At 38.5% G+C, this 23,884-nt stretch overlaps 1 protein-coding gene across 1 annotated transcript in view; it reads right to left on the bottom strand.

Annotated features, from left to right (window-relative positions):
• Positions 1-627: 627 nt before the first annotated feature.
• Positions 628-23,884, bottom strand: part of STK31 (serine/threonine kinase 31) — a 35,760-nt gene continuing 12,503 nt past the window's right edge. The window contains 15 exon segments of the mRNA XM_010712773.2: positions 628-2,233; positions 6,334-6,402; positions 8,470-8,595; positions 8,994-9,143; positions 9,935-10,021; positions 10,272-10,397; positions 11,062-11,187; positions 11,479-11,559; positions 12,453-12,554; positions 13,082-13,143; positions 13,146-13,212; positions 13,714-13,833; positions 15,655-15,771; positions 17,171-17,350; positions 21,725-21,847. Coding sequence (XP_010711075.1) covers positions 2,012-2,233; positions 6,334-6,402; positions 8,470-8,595; positions 8,994-9,143; positions 9,935-10,021; positions 10,272-10,397; positions 11,062-11,187; positions 11,479-11,559; positions 12,453-12,554; positions 13,082-13,143; positions 13,146-13,212; positions 13,714-13,833; positions 15,655-15,771; positions 17,171-17,350; positions 21,725-21,847 — 1,758 coding nt within the window. The 3' untranslated portion in view covers positions 628-2,011.

The following is a 23,884-nucleotide window of genomic DNA, read 5'->3' as shown; positions in this document are numbered from 1 at the left end:
GATACTGCTTAAATCTGCAAAACAGTGGTAACAAGGAAGAGTGAGGGAAGTTTAGCTTGAGCTTCTTAGCTACTTAGCAGAAACAGCAAATCTACAGCAATTATCATTTCATTGTCACATCTTCCAGACAAAAGAGATGCTGTTTAAAAAGAAAAAGCCTTAAACTAAACAGCAGGCAGTCTATTACAATGATTAGCATGCAACTTCGGCAGGCTAACTCTGCAACATGACCCTGAATCAACATGCTTTAAGGCCTCTAGGAAACAAAGGAAAAGAAAGTCAGTGTTACATTACATAAAATGTCAAAGCAGAAATAAACTAGTGACACTATACGACTGTCACTGCTCAAATCTACACTTAATTTAAATAGAAAAGCTGTCCCACACCCTGATGCTTGTTCATACCAGAAGTTTTCAAAGGCTTACTTGCAGATTTTATAAATAATTTGATCTCTTTTGTTAGGTTCCACATGTAAAAAATCAGATTGCTTACAGCTGGAGGAGAGATTCTGAAAAGACCGCAGTTTTTGAATCAAGCATGAACAGAGACTCCTGGTTTCAAAAAATAAAGAAAGCTAGAAATTGTGGGATTTAAGAAGTACAGTTTAGGTTGCACAGAGAAAACAGGTGCAGAAAACAGGGCAAAAGTTTATTAAATGACAGAACATCAGGTTACAGTTACAAACTCTGTTCACTGTTTAATATTAAAGCATTTATCAACAGCAAAAGGTTTCAATCAGCATCTGGAAAGCATCCCATAGAACTGCTCACAGTTGTTGTTTTCACCAACAAAAAGAAAAGAATTCGTCTTCTGTGATTTCAGTAACAGAAATACATTAATCACACTAACCAAGAAGTCCAAATTATTTTAATGAGTGTTTTAATAACATTAATTACATACACACTAGAAATCAAAAATCATTACAATTCAATGAAAATAGGACCAGGCATTTTACATGCTACTTTGAGTAAAGAACAGTGACATAGGCAAGCCAGCCTGTTATCACAGAAGGAACTGCCAGAATGATATATTCTGCTGTTGACTATTATTGTACCTGAGGGCTTCCTGGTTTCCCTGCTGCTGCATCTTGTCCATTACACACCAATTTTTTACATTCTTCATCTGACAACATGCATCTTCAATAATTCCTCTGCAAAATACTAGTCTGCCAACAGCACTGTCCAAGAGCAACACCCAGAGGCTAAATATATTGCTACAGAAACTCTGAACATTAACCTTTCTCCCTCCCAAGAAAGAAGGAAAACTATAGATAAGCAACAGTTTCCTATTAAAATAAAGAGCTAGCATTACCTTGAAAAAGTTTTGTTAACAGAAAAGCACTGCAGGCAAGAAAACACACTCAAAATGTCTAACTACAGTCAACAATATCTAAGAACAGATGATATACACAGTCAAACAAATAAGCAGTGATTACTGCAACACGTGAGCATAGTATTCCACTTAGCACAGCAACACTGTGAAAGAGCAACTGAAACAATGTTTGCTCTTTAGAAATCTTTAGTGCAGAAAGAGAAAAGAGGCAGCTTGCTTCCTATTTTCCTGACCAGTTGTGGAAGCTGTTGTTTTTTTCTTAAATCTTGAAGACAGTTGCAGTAGGAAATACCTTGCCTCTAATAACAAAAAACTTAACTGAAAAGGTAACACCCTGGAGTGTCTCTAGCAGGAACCTGTATTCTGCAAGAAGAGGGATAGAAAACTGGATACAAAAGTCACTAGACCTTATTCTTAAATACCTCTGGCCACTAACAAACTATACTTCATAATTGCAAAGCCTACATAACAGGCAAAGAAAAGGGTAACAAATTAATGAAAAATCACATATTTCTGAGCTCTTAGACTATGTACTTAAAAAAAAAAAAAACAGTGATCATATAAACCTCACAAAACATGACTGCACCTACCAAACCTTTTATATTTTGAGATTTTAAATCAGGACAACTGATCTCGAAACAAAAACAAGTGTCAGACATCTGATGGACAAGTTCCTTGTCTATTGGGTAGGGTTTACTGCATTCTTCTTGGAGTTAACTGCATCTTCCTCTTCATCTGTCTTCTCAGAATCATGTTCCTCAGGCGGCTCATGCTCTTCACCTAGCTGTGAAGGAACTGGAATGGCATCAACTAAGAGGAAGCAATCATCCCTCAGTACCTGCTCAGCTGTCAGTCTGTCACAGCGGAATAAATTCAGGATCAGAGATTTAACTTTATCATCCTACAAACAGAGGGAGAAGAGTTTCATCAGCAAGCAGGACAAACATGATTCCAAATAACAACCGAGTATTTGATGAACAGGTCTCATAATTGCACAATAAAAGCAAGTTCTTCGCATCAGGTTGGCCAAATTTAAGCTAGCAGATTTCACAGAAGAGCAAAACGTTTGTTTTAAAACACTAATTCCATGAACTACTATAGATTAGAGAAATTCCAAAGTCTGCCTTTTTACTGGAAAGGAACAGAGCTGATGCTAGTGACCCTCTACAACATCAACTTTCAACTGTCCTATCACTTTATACAATAACCAAAGTTGGGCTCTAAATCAACAGCAGCTGTTCTGCTATTCAACCACAAACTTACACTTCAGCTTTTTAGATATTTCAGAAGGATTACATAGTAAATGCTTGGAACATCAACAGTGGTAGTCTGCTTACTTAAAACACTAGAACACAACTGCTACACATGCACATAAACATCAGTTGTTGATGAAGGGCACGCACTGGATTCAGATAAGGGAGCTGCAAGGAATGCTCAAGTGTTCACCTAGAGACATATTACCAAAACAGAGCACAAAAACAATCTTTCCACAAGAGCACTTGATTGTTTGTAGCCTCTGCAAACCAGCATCACCACCAACCTGGCTCAATAAGACAGCAAAGCACGAGATCCCTGTACACCTAAACTTCATTCTGACAAAAGAGGATCTGTGATGGAAAGGAATACACACAAGTTGCCGAAAGCCTGAAGACAGAAGCAAGCAGATAATTTCCAACTCCCACCGACTAGCAAAGTGGCTCAAGAAAATTAACCTCTCCCCAGATAACTGGAAATCTGGGTGAAAATGTGAGATCTGAAAAGTCTTGATCTTACACCTATAAAGGATTTTTAAAATGCTTACAAGACATTAGGAGTGCTTGAAAGAGAAGCTCTAGACAAAAGCATTCAAATCTCTCATGCACTACAATGCAGGGGAAACCATGCCTATACACTTCCTCAGTAGAATTAAAAATGAAGAAAGTCCAAGAATTTATAGAGCGTGAAAAGCTTTGCACTTATATATTTCCATTCCACGAAAATATCAAGTGTTCATCAACAAGTTTTCCCTTCTCATCAGCTTCTCACACTACAGCAACTGAAAACTGACCAGCCAAGGTAAAACTGCTGTAGGAAAACATTTCATTGCACTTACTTGGTCTCGTTTACATCTTTTTATAAATTTACGAAACTGAACGCTGACGTACATCAGACACTGAAGCTGAGCATGACCAAATGGGTAGATACAAGATGCTGTCTCTAATCACAACTTCTCCTCAGCAGCTACCTAAAATTAATATCCCCTTTTTGAAGTTTAATGCTACCTTCCTGCATCGATTTTACATTTCTGGAAAACAATAAATATTTTACTAGATGCAAATGTACAGTTCCTCTAGGCACAAGACTGAGACGGAAGAGAAATTACCAGCCTGTCGAGAGTTTGTGCATGGGCATAGAGATTAATTCTGAATAAGGTGATTATAGATAAGGTCCTTAAAAGCAACATACATTTTCTCCAAGAACTGAGGCAAGTATTAACAGCCAGAGGTCTAAGATTTTCCTCAAGAAACAGTTGGAATATATTTATTAGTATTACAGTTCTTAGTAAACTCTCACGGGTGTTCCTGTGGACTGTAGGAAACAAATAGTTTTTGCAACAAACTCTGGTAGTTGGAGCACACGCATCAACACATACCAAGAACAAATTCTTCAAAATTAGCCACGATGTATTGATTATGATTGTATCACCCATCAAGGTTTAAAAAGTTACCAGTGAAAAAATAAAGCAATCTAAAAATGATAAAGAAGAATATTAATCCTTCAGATAAAAGCAGTTCTTAGGATTTCAGAATATACCTACTAGAGAAGAAGAAAAAAGTAAGATAAACTGAAACTGGCTCTCTTAGGCAGGAATCTTACGGAAAACAAAAGTGAATCATTTCTTGTTTTTATGTCTGTAGAAATTCTTCTACTTCCTTAAACAGGTTTCCCTTATGAAAATTTTCTTTTTTTCGAGTATCTAAGGATTACACATAACCCTCAGTGATGCACTGACCAGGCGGTTCTGTACAAGTTTTATGGAATAAAGTTTAAATCCTACAGTTAGCACTAATGGCGATTCATAAAGTACTGAATCTTCTTTCCTATAATACTACACATTTCATGAGATTCATTTAAATCTTTAATTAAGAACTGAGAACCAATAATGAGAAATAAGAAATACTATTTACAGGATCACCTCACTGCTCAAATGTTTTTAATTCATTTTTCATGACACTGTCACACTTGAATTAATTTTGCAAAGGGAGTTGGTAGGCAGTCCTGTGCTTTAATAGCAGCAACTTCATCACTGGAGAATATGGCTGAGTGTTATTAAAAAGACACTGTAGAGGAGATAAGCAATCTAATAAAGTTATTTACAGTACTGGGCTATGCAGTGATAACACTGGTAGCACTGGAAGCACAACAGCTATGTTAGTCTAGGACTACCTGATACAGTTTCTTAACTTACACACAGTAAACAGCTAAGCTCAGAACAAACAGAACTCTAGTAAATCTAGACCAATCTTTGCCCCATGTCATCTAAGACATCTCTGCAAAGCATTCATATCATCGATACAGAAGCATAACCAATCAAGAGAGTGATTTATTATCAGTTTTGCTTTCCCTTGCTAAGCAACCAAAACTTACCCGACCACCAGCACCTCTGCTGTTTCATTCTCCACTTTTCCATTTAAAGTATTTTTCTGCTTCTCTGGGTAATGAGGAGACTTACCTCTAGCTCCTCCCTATATTCCTAAGGGAGCTTGGTCTACTTAATACTTAAAAACTAAACAGCTTGGAGGGTTTTTGTAATAGTGTAAGGCATGATTTAAAGAGTCTCGCAGCCTTCTCAAGTCTCAAAAGCAAAACAGTAGGTTAACACATGCAGTAAAATCAATAGTAAAAGCATGATCTCCAGTGATTTAAAAAAAAAATAGAAGAGTCACCCATTGAGGGAGCTGGGAGAGGCAAAGGACAAGAGCAAAGCAGTCACTAACTAGAAGAGAACAAGACCTAGCAGAGGTTTGAGGCAAGTGATTTGAAAAAAGGTCCAATAATTTCCCAGGGAATTTCTTGTAACTATGTATGGTGGCATAAAAGATGGAATAAATTAACGTGAGAAGAAAAAGGCAGCATCTGCTGCAAAGGGAGAAGTTAAAAGCAGGCAAAAGAAAAGGTCTTAAGTCCCGGCAAGAAGACAGAAAGCTTATGGGAAAGAGTCACACTAGAAAATAAATCCAAGGAAAGAGAAGTATTCACATTAATAAAGGTCTAGAGAAAGGCCATAAAAGCATCTAACTACAATTAACATCCAGGAGATATTTCCTATCACAAGCAAAGAATTAACTTCAAAATCAAGACAGTGGGTAACGCTAAGTCTCAAAATACAGACTGAAAATACAGTTCAAGGAGTCAACAGTTGCTGATGCTAAGACAGGCACAGTACAATGGCTGACAGAAGAGAGTGAAAACATCAACAAAAGTTTGTATCATGCATGGTTGTCTTATGTCTCTGGATTTGTTTCAGAGGCAAGGGAAAGCTTACATTTCACACACACAATAAGAGAAAACGGGTGAAAGATAAAGAGTATGCTACTACTTTACAATTGCAATTAAGTGACTAAAATGGAAGTTGGCCATGTTATTAATGCTCATGAATTATGCAATTATTAAGTAAAAGACAGATGAGCAAACTCAACCTCCTTGACCTGAGAAGAGACAGGTTCCTACCTCAATTATAATCTTTGAGGCACAAATCTCAATTATTTATCTCCAAGTCTTTAATTGGAGAATACCAAGTTATGTGCAAATTGTTGTTCTTCTGAGGTTAATTTAATTATTAAGAAAATTCTGGAGTTTTCCTCTTCCTCAAATATAATTTATTTATGCATGCTATCTAGAATATTCAAGTCAGAACACTTTTTCAACCCAGTACCTACAATTTTTTTTTACTTTCAAAAAAAAATATTATGAATCGATATCTCTAAGACCGGTCTAATCTGCCTCAGACAATACACATACCATGCCAACTGCATCCACCTCAGGTGTTCCATCTTCTTTTATGCCAAATTCCTGGTTTTGAATGCAAAGCTGTAAATTAAAAGATACCTAATACGTAACACTGTTTTCTCCTTTAGTTTAAACAAGTATCAGTCAGGAAGATTCCATGTTTCAAGTGAAAATGACTGCTGTGGGAAATAGGTGAGAGAAGACTTGCTTGTATTTTCACAACAGGGAAAAATACACAGGGGCCTCAGGGTGCCCTTGCACAGAAACAAGACCCATATAAAAATACAGTATTAGAAAAGCAAGTATCAGATGTCCAAAGAAAATGGACTCAAAGAGATATGACTCAAAGTCCATGCCTAAGCTGTACATTGAATTCCATACCCCACAACGCCTCTTAGAGTGTGCTCTAACAGACAGATGTGAATCCTACATCCATAAATGAAGTAAAATTTCCCCAGCCCTTTACTATTGCCCAAAAAACTATACCTATATTCTAGTTTTTTTTTTTTTTTTCTTAAAATTCTGCTTGCAAATTAAGCTGCAAATGCCCCTGTTCTGTACAAAGACAGGAGAAAGAAGCATCTCTTTAATCAGTGCTGGGCTCTTGTGACACAAGAGCCTTCAAGAACTCACAAAACCATTGTCTCCATTTTACAGGTGGCAGGACTGTTCAGAAGAACATGATTTCAGACACCTGTCATTAAACTGGTAACTGCTGAATCAACAAGCTAAATATTTTCAAACGATCAATATAACAAGACTGAGCTACAGATTAGTTAAATATACATGGATTACTTCAAAATTCACCTGGAGAGCTTGTATAGGATTTCAAAAGACTGCAGATGTTGCTGCATCCCAGATATTCTCTTTGAGTAGAGACAACAATTACCATTTGTTATGGTGGCTTCATTTTCTCCATTTGTTTCACGCTCACTTTTTTTTTTACTCACTAGAAATTTAGCTTTTAATAAATTTTTTTTTTAAAAGCAGATGAAGATCTGAGTGGTACTGAAATCATTCCAACCAAACTATACCATATTAATAAGTTACATGCATTACAATATTAAGCTATACTTTAGTTTCTCTACTTCCATAGAAGAGTTACTTAATTTTAAGCAACAGCTACATAAATTGGGAGGAAAACAGAGTTATGACTTTCATATGAACAAGGTTCATCTTCTCAGCAGAGGTAACTGGTAGGGGATAAAAATTAACATGCAATTTACATCCTTGTTACAAAGCATCTCCAGATCCTGTGACACAGAAGAGATTAACAAAGCTATGTTGCACAGCTGATTGAACTGCCCACATTTCCCAAGAAGATGAAACGATGTACCTGGCCCACCAAGAGGCACTCAGTGAACTAGCCCCAGCGTACCAAGTGCTCGTGAAAAAAAATCACTGCATGACAACATCAACAATTGCTGGGTAGCTCATGGTTTTTAAAGCCTATGAGGTTTGAAGTCTTTCATTTGGAACACATGACACTGATGCACTGAGCTAAGGAAACTGCAATGCAATACCAGAAGCAAAAAAGGACGAGGAAGAGGAGATGCTGTGTAACATACAACCTAACACAGGAAAGCAGACTGCTTTCTCCTCCTCTCTGACACATCACACAAGAAACAAAACAACCATCTCGAAGTCCTGTTCTTATCTAAATCAAACAACAGGGAAGATGGAAGGCAATTCCTCATGGGCAAGGGTGAAAGAAAAGAAAAAAAGGCTCACAATGAATGAATTAGTAAGAGCCAACAATCCACAGCATGAGGAACAGTAAAAGTTCTTGGTCACGTTACTACACTTCTATATAGATTACATTGCACACCTAACAGAAAAAACCTGCTTTCTGCTCAACCTTAACTCCCATCTGTTCCACACCTACCACCTACTTTAAAAATATCAAAGAATCATCATAGAATGGCTTGGGTTGGAAGAGACCTCAAGGATCATCAAGTTCCAATCCTCCTGCCACAGATGTAGTCGACTGCTAGATCAAATACTACATCAGGCTGTCCAGGGACCCATCCTACTATATGAATGCTTATTTCTCCAAAATATTTCAAAGTAGAAAATAACATTTATTCATTTATTGCTACATGTGCTACAGAAATATTACCAGAAACTCTCTCATAAGCCATAACATACCCAGAACAGAAGGCAGCCATAGGCATACATGTCAGAGGCTGGAGAAGCTGGCTGTCCCATCTTCAGTTCAGGAGAAACCAAGCTCAGGGTACCAACAGCCATCGTGTCTGCAGCAGCACGTTGCTCCTGCGGGGAAAAAGCTGCACTCAGAAGTGAGACCAACAGCATGTTGCAGCAGAGGCATCACCCTCTCTCTTTAAACAGGTCAGCCAACTTTAATCACAACATTCTATGCTGACTTCAAAAGAACCGTAAAATCCTCTTTTACTGACAGAAAAAATTGTGTGTAAAGTATAAAGGAGATAAAGTCACACACCTATCATCTCTAGCTGTAATAGAAGAATAGCACTGCCAAATTTTACCCCACGCTAGAACTATCAAAGGTCATAAAGGTGATAATGCAAACTGTGACACTTCTCAAATGACAAATGTATCTTACAAACTGCAGATGCACTTCATTTTTGATACATAACTGACTAAAAAAACAATCACTGCAAGTTTGGGTTTTATTTGTTTTATTTTACCTCCGATTTAGTGAAATCAAAGTCTCCAACAACTCCTTGTTTTCGATTCACAGCAAAAACATTATTTCCATGCAGAGATCCATGTACTATATTAGCTCCATGCAACGTTTGCAGACCTTGGGCCACTCCTTTCATCACTTTTAATGTCTCCTAGTGATTTAATTCAGGTGCTTATTAAAAAGATAGATACAGGAGAAACAAAGCAAAACACTGTTCTCTTCCAAAACTATGACAGATTTTACTGATTTAAGATTTACACACATTCAAAGTTTCTGATAATTGTTTTACAAAGTATAGATTAATCTCCAGTGTGATTGTGATAACCTGCAGTCAGTTAAAAACAAATTGCAATCACTAATTAACAAACCACTAATATGAAACAGAGAATATAGCTAAAAATAAAATAAAAAAATCCATGCAACATGCTTTGAGAAATGCACCTTTACAAGTGCCTCCAAGTTAGCAACCAGAAGCTTTAAGCCATCAAACAGAACGAAGGAAAAAAGTAAGCTACCTCTGCTTTGAGAAGGGCTGGCAGCCAAACTGCCAATGAATTGTGTATGGAAAAGAAAGAGGGGAGAGAAAAACACACCCAGGTTCCCAGAGAGCAATCTCCTCCCCACCCAACAAGTTCTTTATTCTCCAACACAAAAATGTCTACACTAACAAACCTGACATGCTCTCTCCAGTCTTTAAATGTACTAGTAAGACAGCTGAGGCATGGATTTCAATAAAACAGTGAATCCAAGCAAAATCTTACAGAAAGTTACAGTCTACTGCTTGACAAAATGCTAATCAACCTATTCTGGGCATCCCGACATTCAAAATTCAGCCACCTAAGGAAGACTACTGTTGAAACTCCTTCAGCAGCAGCAAAACAGTAAAAGCAGGGTCCAAACACATAAAAAGACAACACTGATAGTCTAACTAGTTGTACTTACTTCTAAAACTAAAGGTGCATCAGCCTGTATAGCAGTCAAACTTGCTCCAGGGTAATATGGGACCATTAAATACATCAAAGGATCAGACTTCAACAAGAAAAAAAATATATTATTTCAAATGTCAGGAATACTGGAAAGTTTCACATGCACTAGGTATATGATGAATGAATTGACTATCCAAACTATTTTCTTAGTAAACAAAGTCAGGTCAGAAAGTAAAAGTAAAAAAGAAATTGATTCAATGATTCAACTTTAAATATGTTAAAACCTCAAAATCCAACTTGAAAGTCTTTCAGCTTAAACAAAAAACCACCAGTATTACAGGTTTGAATCTTGCCTTGCAGAAAAGAAGAAACAATAGTTGTAATAAACTGGATTTCTCCTTGTGCTGATCCCAGGCTCTGTGATACTTGGCAACTCTCTCTATCACTTTGGCTTCTGAGCTCACATCCACAGAGTATCCCTGAAAAACAAGACAAATACCCAAGCTCCTATTTCTGATGCCTGTAACATCACCACATGACATTTATAGTTAAAGAAAGGCATGCTGTTACATTCTAATAACTTTCTTTTCTTTTTATAAAAAACTAATTTCCAAGTGTCTTATGCCCATTTATCAACACTTGAAGTCTGTACCAGTGAAACGAGGAGCAAGTCTCCCATTTAATATTAAGTCCAAAACATTTTTTTGTTATAACAATGCTTCCCGTAAAACTATATCCCTTGGATTTTTAATTGCTAGCACTTTGGAAAAAAAATAAAGCAGCAGTTCTGGAGTTTCATGGTGAAATTGTCTGGAAGACAAACCTCCATTTATAAAAAAAAAAACAAGAGGAATGAACAAACTAAAGGGCCCATCAAATATCAGAAGGGACAGACAGCAGAAGAGAAGCACTATTTACTGCAGCTGCCCTCAAACGGAGAGGAAAAAAAAAAATCAGGGCAACAGGGAAACAATCCAAAGGGAGAACAACGTTGCGTGTTCTACAGGCTGGTGCTATGTGCTAGCAGAAAAGGGTTTTTGAATGCAGGTACTGAAAAGAGACAGCAGAGTTAATTCTGAATCAGCACATTCACGAGCCAACGTCTTACCTGCAGTGGTACCTGAAAGCCTGGACAAACATTACCTTTAGAAGAACCTTCTGATCCTGAATTTCTGAACACACTAACGGCCGCTTCGTGCTCAGTTTCTTCATGGGCTCAGCATCTAAAAGGTCTCGCTCCAGGCTGTGCGACAGAAGCCCACCTGAATTCTGAAGCACACACAGAGCCAGGGTAAGAGCACAGCTTTAACAGTCGTAAGGTTCACGGGCTTTGACCATCTCTCCTCTTTCTCAAAGAACTTAGCAAAGCACAAACACAGTGGGGACTTGTTAAAATTACAGCATGTGTAAGCAAGAGTCTAGCAGCAGACAAAATGGCATTTGCAAGGCAGTTATCAAAATACTGAAGATCTCCTAGGAGGACTGGCAGGAAGAAATGAAAATTTATGGCAGTGTCCTAAACAATAACTGACAGGGTGATCAAACACAATCTATGCTTACCATATAGGTTAGAATTCCTGCTTCTGGATACAAAAGGGGCAGCTCAGGGAACCATTTCTGTACCAAATATGCAAGTTTCTCCTGAAGGAAACAAGGCAGCTTTAAGTCACTAGCTTCTGACATCACAGATGTTGACATGTAAAAAGTATGTACCTTATAACATCCTGCATACACACATTTGTTCCTCCTTTAGCAGCACTGCTCAAAGTAACACCACCATTTCTTTTCTCTACCAAAAAAACCAAACCTCACCTCTCCCAGTAATACAGCAGCTCAATATGCATAGACTTCTAAAAGCTCTAAGGGTGAGACCACTAATGTTAAGGTACAAAAGGGAACTGCTTTTTCTACAATATTATACTTTTTCGACAAGACACAAGGCACAACTTCACTTAGACTAAACAGAGAAGACAAATCAAGTAGTAACACAGATCAAAGCACTCAAATCAGCTCCAGATCCCTCACAGCTACAATGCAAGGTAACATTACACAAAAATGCTGTGTCTGCAGAGGTAAGTTGCAAGGCAATGGTTTCAACTCCTCCCTCCAGATGGAGGACTCAGTGAAAAGGTGATCTCCTTCAATTCAGGAAAAATCTTATTTTACCCTAGTCATAAGGAAATATTTTCCCTTTTCAAGAAATAATCTCTCTTCTAAACCTGATCTTACACTCTCACCAGCAGTTTTTCTTGGTCAAGAACTGCAGTTCATTTTCTCTTGCTTCACCTGCTTTAAGTGGGGAGAAAGGAAGGGAGAGGACTGGTAGAATTATGGGGGAGAACAGCCTGAAAAGACTACACCCAAATACCTGCTTCCTTTCCTTCTCCCACAGATTTTGCGAAGAAAAAGCCACCTTAACATTCAACACTACAAAAAATACTTCTTTTTTTTTTTAATCTGCAACATATAAAAAAGCAACTGAAAAGCAGATGGGGCTCAAACAGCTTTATTTTAGTTGCCTAAATAATACTTACATATTCTTCTCGTTCCTTATATATTTCCTGAAGAAGCTTATTTCGCAGAGCAGCAATTTCTTCTTTTATTCTTGTAATTTCAAGCTCACTGTAATCATCAGCCTGCATTAGGAATAACAAAGTCAGTGTATAATTCTCATTTTGCTATTATACCAAACAACAATAATCTCCTATATTAGGATTAAAAAGCAGTTTCCATGTTACAGTTCTGGAACCTATGTTTCAGCCTCCATTCAGGAAACCCAAAAGATCCTCTAAAAAGAGAGTCACTGTTCTTTCCAGAAGAGCTTCCTTCAGAGCCAGCCCAGACTTCATAGCAGCAGCATTTGGTAAGGGATTTCCCATGATTTCTAAGTGGTACCTAAGTGCAGTTTCCTAGCTTGACATGAAGGGAATGCAGGTTATTCAGCTCTAGTTAAAAGCAATGGTAGTGTGGCTGGGGACTGAAAGGAATGGCTGTGTACAGTTACAAGAACTCAGATCAAGCAACTTCTTTGTCCTAACTGAACCTGAAGAACACATCTTCAAAGCACCGAAAGAACATTTTGCTCTGTCTGGTTACCACTCATGTGAACAAAATTTGCATTTCTAAATAAACTTGGAAACAAAGACCCCTAGGATTTTCATACTTCCTCAAGATTGTTCTTCTCAGTCAACTTCCATCTTAACTGGGCTTTCAAACTTTTCATGGTTTTTTAATTGATAATAAGTTGTCAGAATTAGGTCGTCTATTCAGCCATTTCTCAGCTTGTTCTTTGAACTAGGAAAAAAAAGTAATTAAAAAAAAAAATCACAAAAACGTTCAAGAATTCTATTTTAATAGGCTTTAATTCAATGCACTAGAGAAACTGCCCGAAGCCCATCTGAATTCAGCTTTTCAGAATCTTCCCCACAAAAATAGGGTTCTTATTGTGTTTAGTTTTGATTACATTCACAACCTGCTGGAAAACATCCTATTTAAGGTAAGTTCCCTTAAGTTACATACTACAGATTTGCAATGAATCTGCAGATTCCAGTTCCCATTGCCTTAGCAAAGCAACACCATACAGCCACACAAACCACCCAAACACACAACACTGTATTCATCCAAACAAAGTCTTTTCTAACTCTCTCAAACTTGAACTTAACCAACCTCTCACCAACATACACTGGAATTCCCATCATAAGAGAGAGAAAAGACAAAAAGACATCTTTTCAATAAGATATGTCAGGAAGCATTACTAATGCAGGTCAGCATGACACAAATAAGTCAAGAACTAACCTCAACACTGGCCAAGTATGTTTTTTGTATGACTGTGATCAGATTTTGCTCTTCATGAACCTTATGCATAACTTTACTGTATGCACTCTTAATTATTCCTTTCTCTTTCTCATCATGCTCCTAGATTGAATTAAAAGCAAAGATTAAAGTTTAAGAGTCATTCACTATTTATTTATAAGCACTAACATTTCATATGTAAAAACTTTACTAGTAAGTTCTGCAGCAAATGGATAAACTCACATATTAGATTTTTCATCTTAAAGACACTGGAAAAGGGAAGTTAGCAAGTTTAAGAGATCAACCAGTAGTTTCAGTAAAATAAAGCTGAACAGCACTTCTACATAGAGAATCCATTTCATGCTATGAAAAAGATTTCTTCAATATAGAATGATTAAATACATATGAAGCATCAAAGTATACAACAGTTTCAAAGCAATCACTGGTTCTGTTACAGAGAGCAGGCACAAGCAAACTAATGCTGGTTTGCTGTTAGTATGATGCTACACTAGAGGACAGGTGCGACGCCTGCTGACACGACCACTCCGATGTGACTTCTATAAAAGATATTTACCAGCAGTCCTGGTCAACCAGAGTGGTCCCAGATGACTGGAGACTTGCTAATGTAAGGCCTATCTACAACTAGATAAGGAAATACAGGCCTATCAGTCTGACTTATCAGGGAAGGTTATGGAGCAGATTGTCTCAAGTGTGATCACATGGCATGTGCAGGATAACCACAGGATCAGATCTAGCCAGCACAGGTTCACAGAAGGCAGGTCCTACTTGACAAACCTGATCTTCTATGACCATGTGACCCATGCAGTGGATGAGGGAAAAGCTATGGATGTAGTCAACCCAAACTTTAGTGAAGCCTTTGACTCTGCGTCCCACATCATTTTCCTGGAGAAGCTGGCAGCCCATGACTTGCACAGGTGTCCTCATTGCTGGATAAAAAACTGACTGGATAACTGGGCTCAGAGAATGGTGTTGAATGGACTTAAATCCTACTGGCAAGCCAGTCGTGAGCAGTGTTTCTCAGAGGTCGGTACTGAAGCCAATGCTGTTTAATATCTTCAGGAGGATCTGAACAAGGGGATTGAATGCACCCTCAGCATCTTTGCAGACAACATGAAGTGGAAGGAAGCGTCGATCTGCCTGAGGGTAGGAAGGCCCTACAGAGGGATCTGGACTGATGGGCTGAGGCAAAAGGGTTGAGCTTCAATGAGACTAAGTGCCACGTGTTGCACTTTGGTGACAATGACCCAATGCAGTATGCTACAGGCTTTGGGGCTGAGGGATCAGAAAGCTGCACAGTGGAAACAGATCTGGGAGTGTTAGCTGACAGGTCACCATGGCTCACCACCATAAGCCAGCTGTGTGTCCAGATGGCCAAGGCAATAACATCTTGGTAATTGGTCAACAGCTGGACTAGATCTCAGTGAATTTTTCCAACCATAATGATTCCGTGGCATAGAAGGGACTCTTACCATATAGACAACACAAGTACTTATGAGAGTTAGCAAAAGATGGAGGAAAAACAACAGAACAGGTAAACAACTGGAGAAAACTTTGACAAGTATCAAAAGATTCCTAATGAAGAACACTTGTCTCATGCAAAAAGCAGATGAATAGTATTTCGTCACTAAAAATGGAAGAATTCTGCAACAGAATACTTACTTATCACTTATACTTTCAGCACCAGTACCAAAACTCACAGCAGCTTAAAGAATGCTTCTCTGCTTCTATAGAGGGAAGCATTAGTTTTCTCAGTATTTCTTAGTTAATCATAGAGCTACGTTCCTGTAACCCAAGGCTGCCCTCTGCCTGTTGCCTGGACAACATTCTTTTCTCTCCAAGAAACAACTGGAGTAATGTTTCATCACATTCTCCTATCCCCTGGCCCAAGAATGAAAATAAAACAAAATTAAGAAAGAAACATACTGTTAAGTCTGTCTTCAGCTCTTTGCAAACACACAACTCAGCTTCTTTGAGAGCTTCATCCACATTACCGGGAACTTCCTCTGTATCAGAAGATGCTTCTGAGCTCAGGTCAAAACACTTCAAGAGGGAAAAAAATAAAATCAACCTTGCTATCTTCTCATTATCTGCTAGCTTCCAATTACCAGAACAGACAAGAGAATACAAAAATCATCACTAATGGAGATCTAATCAGAATGTATGTCAAATATCATCTTTAACTGCCTGATGCTTCAGTGACACAGCAATTCCTAGAACTAACATAGCAAGCAAAAGTTGACTCTTGCCTTGATCGCATTTTACTTTCCTAATCTCACTATGATTAAGAGAAAAAAAAAAAAAAAAAGAAATACAGCAGACAAATCCTAATCCTCCCACTGTTGGGTCTAACGTGCAAAATCAACATCAATGCTGTCCACACAGTGATATGCAAAATGCTGATACCAAAGCTCAGTGTGGCACTCTCAGTGCTGAGTGGGCTTTCTTTTTTTTAATTTATGGAGATAAATTGTTTCCTTTTTTTTAAATGGAGATGCTGCTTGAGATAAAGATGCACCTTGGGATCTAATTCACTGCTGATAAAAGGTGATGTAAAGTTAAAGATTTCCGCCAGCAAACCTTGCATACTTCCAAACAAGGCAGAACTAACAGCTTTCAGATGAAGATACAGAAAACACTAGATTGAGTCAGTAAGATCAGTTTATAATTGCATTGGATGTTTTTGGCAAAACTTTGTTACTTTCGTCTACTAATTACATTTCATCTATTAATTACAATGGCAACAAGAACTGCAATGAAAATTTGTTTCTGTATTTAATGTGCAATATACATCCTCATAGTAGGAAGCATTAAACTCTTCCTCATTTATTTACCTGTCAAGCATGGGTATTTCACTAAAGATCACAAAAATATTTTGTTGTCTTAAATAAACAGAAACTTTTATAGTCACATTCAAACTATATATTGCTTCCAAAAATTTTGGAGTTATACAGTGGAAAGGAGCCATCATTCTCTAAAAACAAAAACCTGTATCTATCACTGATCCAATTCCATTCTAGATTTTGATGCATGTTACACCAGATTACAGACATTTATAGAATCACAGAATGGCCTGGGTTGGAAGGGACCTCAAGGATCATGAAGCTTCAACCCCCCTGTTACAGGCAGGGTTGCCAATCTCCACATTTAAAATATGAGGTGTTTCTATCCAAAGGCCACTTTAATCCTTTAAAGTATTTCATTCACACAAGGATTAGATGGTGCACACACAAGTTACACAAAAGCACTTTGCTTAATATAAAAGATGTCCTTTCATATGAAAGCATAAACCCTTCTCCCTGTGTACTGCAGCTAAGTTCTACTGTTGTTATGCACAAAGCCTATCTCCCTCTCTGCTAATGACTACTGCACACAAGCTTGGTTATATGCATCATATTTCATCTTTTTCAGGAAGAGGAAAGATAAGACTTGTTTGCTTTACCTTTAGGATGCCACTGAACAAGTCAGTGAGAGTTTGCAAAGCAGCATCTGTATTATTTCTAATATCAATGAACTCCTCTATTTTAGCATGCTTCCACTTAAGGAACTGCTCAAATACCTCTTCAGAGTCATTCACCTCACAAACTTGACCATAAATCATCTCCAGAGAAACAGAGAGTTCCTGTGCATTAAGCAAACAAAAACAGCATGTCAGCACATAAAAAGTACTTTTTACCAGTGCATTATATTAAAAAAAAAAATTAATGCAGAAAGAGTAAACACTAGTTTTATGTCAGCAGGTAGTGCTATCACAAAATCCTCTTACAGTGAAGTTCTTTTTATACTCCACTTTGCTGCCAAATTTCCTGGCAGTGTCTATCAGGAAACGCAATGCAGAGAAGAATAGCACACTACTGAGTCTGATACTGCCTTCAAAATATGGAAAGAAAAGACCACAAAAAACAGATCGTAACAAGACAGAAGTGTTCCACGCTCTTCCACTTACAGACTGGACTTTGACACCATGTTCATTGGGAGAAAAAGCAAGAATAGGTTCAGTTTATAACGTTCCTCAAAACAAAGTGAACTTGTACTAGAGAACAAGGTGAGCAGCCTGATGTCTCATAGATGATTCTGGACACTGATCTCTCCCATTAAGAGTCATTAGGCAAAGCTCTTCTGAAACTTTCATCACCACATCGATCTCCAGATGGAACCAAACCATCTCTGTGCCCGATATCCCCAAGGACCTCTGAAGTTATTTTCACAACCTAGAAACATTTACTTCCACCTAGATGTTGTATATTCTGGCAAAAGTATTAAAAACCTCCTTTTGATTTGGAAAACAGATCAGTAGTATATACATAGGAAAGGCACTAAAGCTAAAGCTCATGGCAAACAGAAATCACTTTTAAAAATAAGACCAGTCAAATGACCTGAACAACAAGCAGGTCATTATGTCAATGTCAAAAATTGAGAAAACATTTCAACAGAAGGCAGTCTTCCTTGCATCCAAGTAGAAAGTTATGCTGAAAAACACTTGACCAAGCATTACTCCCATTTTTAAGAAAGGGAGTAAGGAAGACCCAGGAAACTCCAGGCCAGTGAGCCTCACATCTGTGCCTGGGAAGATCATAGAGCAGATCCTCCTGGAAGCTGAGTTAAGGCACATATGAGATAAAGAGGTGACTCGAGACAGCCAGCATGGCTTCACCAAGGGCAGATCTTGCCTAAAAGGTCTGGTGGCCTTTTATGATGGAGTGACAGCATCAGTGGACAGGGGAAAGGCAATGGATGTCATCTACCTGGACTTCTGCAAAGCCTTTGACGTTGTCCCTCACCACACTCTTCTCTCTAAACTGGAGAGGTGTGGATTTGAAGAATGAACTGTTTAGTGAATTAAGAACTGGTTGGCTGGATGCAGCCAAAGGGTTATGATTAATGGTTCTGTGTTGGGGTGAAGGCAGCCACAAGTGGTGCCTTCCAAGAGTCAGCCTTGGGACCAGGGCTCTTCAACGTCTTCAATGACATAGACGACAGCATTGAGTGCACCCTCAGCAAGTTTGCAGATAGCACCAAGCAGAGCAGTGCAGTTGATAAATCAATATATTGCAGGGAAGGGAAGCCATCCAGAGGGACCTGGATAGGCTGGAGAAGGGGGCCCATGAGAACATAACGAGATTCAACAACAGCAAGTGCAGGCTGCTGGACTTGAATTGGGGCAATCCCAGGTATTTATACAAACTGGGGGAAGATCTCCTTGAGAGCAGTCCTGTGGAGAAGGACTTGGGGGTCCTGGTGGATGAGAAGCTGGACATGAGCCAGCAGTGCGTGCGTGAAGCCTAAAAGGTCAGCTGTGTTCTGGGCTGCATTAAAAAAGGGATGGCCAGCAGGGAGAGGAAGGTGACTGTCCCCCTCTACTCTGCCCTCATCAGACACCATCTGGAGTACTGCATCCAGGGGCTGCTAGCACAAGGAGGACATGGAGTTCTTAGAATGGGTCCAAAGGAGGGCCACTAAGGTGATCAGAGGGCTGGGAGCAGCAGTCCTATGACAAAAGGTTGAGGGAACTGGGATTGTTTAGCTTGGAGAAGGCTCCAGGGAAACCTTAATGTGGCCTTCCTGTACTTGAAGGAAGTTTATAAATAGGAGGGAGAATGACTGTTTACAAGGTTGGATTGTGACAGGACAAGGGGGGAATGGCTTTAAACCAAGACAGAGGAGGTTTAGGTCAGATATTAGGAGGAAGTTTTTCCACACAGAGGATGGTGACACACTGGAACAGGTTGCCCAAGGAAGTTGTGGATGCCCCATCCCTGGAGGCATTCAAGGCCAGGCTGGATGTGGCTCTGGGCAGCCTGGTCTGGTGGTTGGCGACCCTGCACATAGCAGGGGGGTTGAAACTGGATGAGCATTGTGGTCCTTTTCAACCAAGGCCATTCTATGATTCTATGATTTGACTACATTGTCTTGTGCTTTTGTAGTAAGTGGCATTCTTCAGCTTTCAAAGTCCATCCTGAAGATGGACTATTACACTTATACACATTGTTCCCTGCAATAAGATGACTAAAGAAATTCTGGAAAGGGCTAATGAAAGTTTACTTATACATAATGTTGCACTTTTTTCTCTTCTGAGATGGAGAAGTTTTATGTATCATAGGCCTTCCCTAAAAACATCTTGCTCATGTAGACAAAGAAAAAACAACAGCAGAACACTTCTCTTTCTCCTCCTTATGTGATAGCTTTCAGCTTAGCCAACATCAAAGACTCTTTGAGACTCAGTCAGTGCTACTGAAAAAGCAACGTGTAACACAATTTAAGTCACTCTATCAAGAGCCTTTCCAAAAGGCAATAAAATACAATCTTATAAAATTCTAACTTGATTGCAAATATCATGTAGTCAGCATAATAGGTTGTTTAAAACAGTCATTTCCTGTGAGCCAGGTGGCACAAGCTTTATATGAATAAGACATGCCTACAGAAACAGAACCGGTCACACCAGAAAAGCCCCTGAACATATTCCAGACAGTCCTCAAGGAAAAGAGTCTTATTTATAAGTCCTATTTCTTCCCATTTATCTTTTATATAAACATGCAATTTTACCACTTGGAAAGCAGGGATCTAAAAAACAACTGTTTATTTGGGTCAGTTGGATTCAACTGAGGCAGAAGCTGTTTGAATTTGTCTGTAGCTCAGGCCAGTAACAGTTCTCACCAGAAAGTCTCAAATCAAAAGAAACATGCAAACAAGGGTGGGTTTGCAATGTAGAGCCTCAGTGAGACAGGCATTAATTCCCAATCTCCTGCTCTTCTGAGAGAGGAAAATACTGTGCTGTCCCAGAAAAAAAGCATGACCTCTTCAGCTCCGTAACGTAGCAGCCATAGTTCTCACAGAACCTTCCTGTTCCATTCAGAAAAACAACTTGCATCATCTACCTTCTAATAAAAGAGCATCAACACAGTTAAGCTAAAGCACAGAACTCAATTAATACACACCACAGCATTTCAGTATTCTTTCAAATATCTTCCAGACAAACTATTGCAATTTGACTGCAGTACAATTATCCAGGGAACGTTTAATGCCTACCACCTAGTGGATTAGCACAACACAACCTCTATATTCATACAAAACAAAACAAAAAAAACAAAACAACAACAACAAAAAAAAACCACCACATCACAGTTTTCTTCTGTTTGAAGAAAACAGGACCCATACAGGGCCCCAAATTATGGAAAGCTATGAAATGATACTCAAACTTTTTTCTAAGACGACACCAACCTGCACTTCAGACTTGTAACTAAAAATAAGTGCATCAAAGCATACTCCCAAATAGTGTTATAATTCCATTAGAAATTGATCAATTCCAGTTTCTAAGGGATGCTTTTATTTTAGTAATGCTGCTCCAACCTTATTTAAATCTGCATCCTGCCTTTAATTGGGGCACTTCTCCATAGGAACCCAATTCTGTACTTTTGTGGAAGAATCACAGAATGGCTTGAGTCAAAGGGACCTCAAAGATCATGAAATTCCAACTCCCAATAAGTGTCCAGGATTTGCACAAGCTGTCAAGCTAATAACATCTTTCACTGTCCATACACCTGCACAGTCAAAATAAAAGTAGTATTTCTGCAATTAAAAAGAAGGAAATAATTTATTTCCAGTAATAAAACCCCCAATACCAGTTTGGTAGTACTTCCATTAGTAATTTTCAAGAGTTCCTACTGCATCTACAGAGACTATTTCCTCACTTATAATTTTCTTGAATTGTAGATTCTTATCAGTGCTCATCTTCTGTGTTCTCTGAATTCTTAACACAATATATAAAGATAAAACTCTTGCCCAAATCCCGGATCAAAATCATTTGTTTCTAGAAACAAAACATCCTGAAGACCAAGATCACAAGAAATGCTGAGAATCACAAGTGTCAGATGTACAGTTTAACTCAGAAGTGACTCCTATGCTTCATCTGCTGCTTAGGTCTACAGCCATAAAATGTTTATGAGAACCTTTGGAAATGTTTCTGTTTCAGACTCAGTAATAAGAACTCCTGCCATACCTGTAATATGTTCGAGCGCTCACAGATGAGCAGTTGATCCACTTCCAAAATAAATTCTTTAACTGTAGAATACAAGTTTTGTTGCACCTCATTTCTTTTTGTAATCAAATCATCTCTTTCATCCTATGCAGAAAGAAAAGCGAATCAGTAACTTGCACACAAATGCCACACGCAACACAGATGATAAATGAGAACACTAAGTAGTTTTCTAGGAAATGAAAAGCTTCCTCCGGACAACTGGCAGTGTTAGCTCTGCTGCTTGGAGAAGTATCCCACATTCCTATCAGACAAGGTACCTTAACAGGCTAATCAATATCGAATCTCTTGAAATGGGTGAGGGAAATTGAAATCTACACTCAAACATGTTTGCAGTGTTCTTTCAATAATGATTTAACACAATGTGCCAACAGAAATATGAAAACACATATGAATGTGAAAAACCAAAGTACAGCTTTACAGACCTGCTGTAAAGACTTAAGGGCATGTTCTACATTCACCTCCACAAACTGCATCACATGCTATTTTAAAACCTAAAACCTAGATTAGCAATTGAACAGATGTAATTCAGCCAGACAGACATAAATGGACTGGATAATAAAAAACAAATATCGGTGCATTAAGTTCTAACACAGAACTTAAACTATTACTTCCATGCTTAAGAAAACACCAAACAACCAAAAAGAAGTTTTAAAGGCACTCTGCTTTCTGGGCATTTCTGGTAATTAAGCACACACATCATTTTTACAGGCTAGATTGTGAAAGAATATTCAACGTGGCATAAAAATGTTGAAGGACACCTTGTCATACAGAACACTTTCCAAGACAAGATTTCTGCGAAATATTACCATTTCTAAAGCAATAATAAAGACTTAAGTGCAGCAGAAGATTCCACCAAGCAACCAAACTCCAACTAATGCAGCTCAAGCACTAGCATCAATTCAATAGTCTGCACAGGACAGAGTATGAGACCAGGAAGTCAATACGTGGCTCAAGAGCCACAAGTCTCCTTCCTTCCTGTGTCTGCCATTTCACTGGGTGCATATAACAGTGCATGCCTCAGGAAACACCTGTTACATAACTCCAGAGAGCACTGACTATTTTGAAAGCCTACATTACAAAGACTTAAGCTCATCGCAGCAGCAGATAGTGAAATCAACAGGCTGAAAACTTCTCAAACTATACCTAGAAAAGTGATTTATTCATCTCATACCTCAAACAGGCACAAAAACCCCAGCACCCGATTAGTCTCAGTCACACCAAACATCAGTCCAGCTCAGCAACTTGTTTCCAAGAACAGCAATCTTTATTACTAGAGGCTCTAAGAGCAGGATTAAATAGTGCAACCACTTCATCAATGCCTTCTTACCTCCATGACCTCCTAAGCAAGAGAAAAACGCTTTTCCATGGATACTTTCTAGTCCATGTTTTCAGCCCCTCACTACTTTTGGCATCAGATTTTGGCTTTATTTAGTGCCAATTACTAACTTGCAGGATGCAAAATAGTTAAAACTAGCACTGGCATCAGCATCCTCATTAAACTGCTCTATTTATCCCACCTTCATAAAGCAAACCTTGAATCTGATTTCTAATTCCAAAACATAAATGAAGCAACACTCCATAAAACACTGCTTACAGTGTCTGAGTATGCAGTGTTCGCATTACAAAGTTACACTAGGAGCATACACTGCAATCAGAGCAACTTCCAATTATCCCCGTTCCCTTACCTGTAAAGCTGCCACTCTCTCAGTAAAGTTTCACACAAGAGCTGCTTAAGTAACCAGCAATGTCCTTCCTATTTCAGTATATATCCTTCCCATATCGAGCATACAGTTTACATCCAATTCTATGGCGACCTTTAGGTACATTTTTAAGCCCTTCCACTCCAGATGAGCAACCTACGTTGTTTTTATGCAAATCATACCTCAGTACCATCTCAGTTCACTAATTGTTATGTTTCCAAGACATCCATTACATAACCATCTTATTCATGACCAAACAATTCAACCACACACCTTCATTTGAGGATATTTAGTCTAAAGAAATAAAGAAAGTATTAAAAAATAAGAACAAATCAAAAGTGACCAAGTTAAATCAGCATAAATCAACTATGAAACTACAGAACATGAACACTGAAACACCTCTTACTGTACGTTCAAATTC

Source organism: Meleagris gallopavo, chromosome 6, assembly GCF_000146605.3.
Source record: "Meleagris gallopavo isolate NT-WF06-2002-E0010 breed Aviagen turkey brand Nicholas breeding stock chromosome 6, Turkey_5.1, whole genome shotgun sequence".
Classification (NCBI taxonomy): Eukaryota; Metazoa; Chordata; class Aves; order Galliformes; family Phasianidae; genus Meleagris; species Meleagris gallopavo.
The sequence above is the reverse complement of the archived record's forward strand: the minus strand, read 5'-3'. Positions and strand labels throughout refer to the sequence as shown.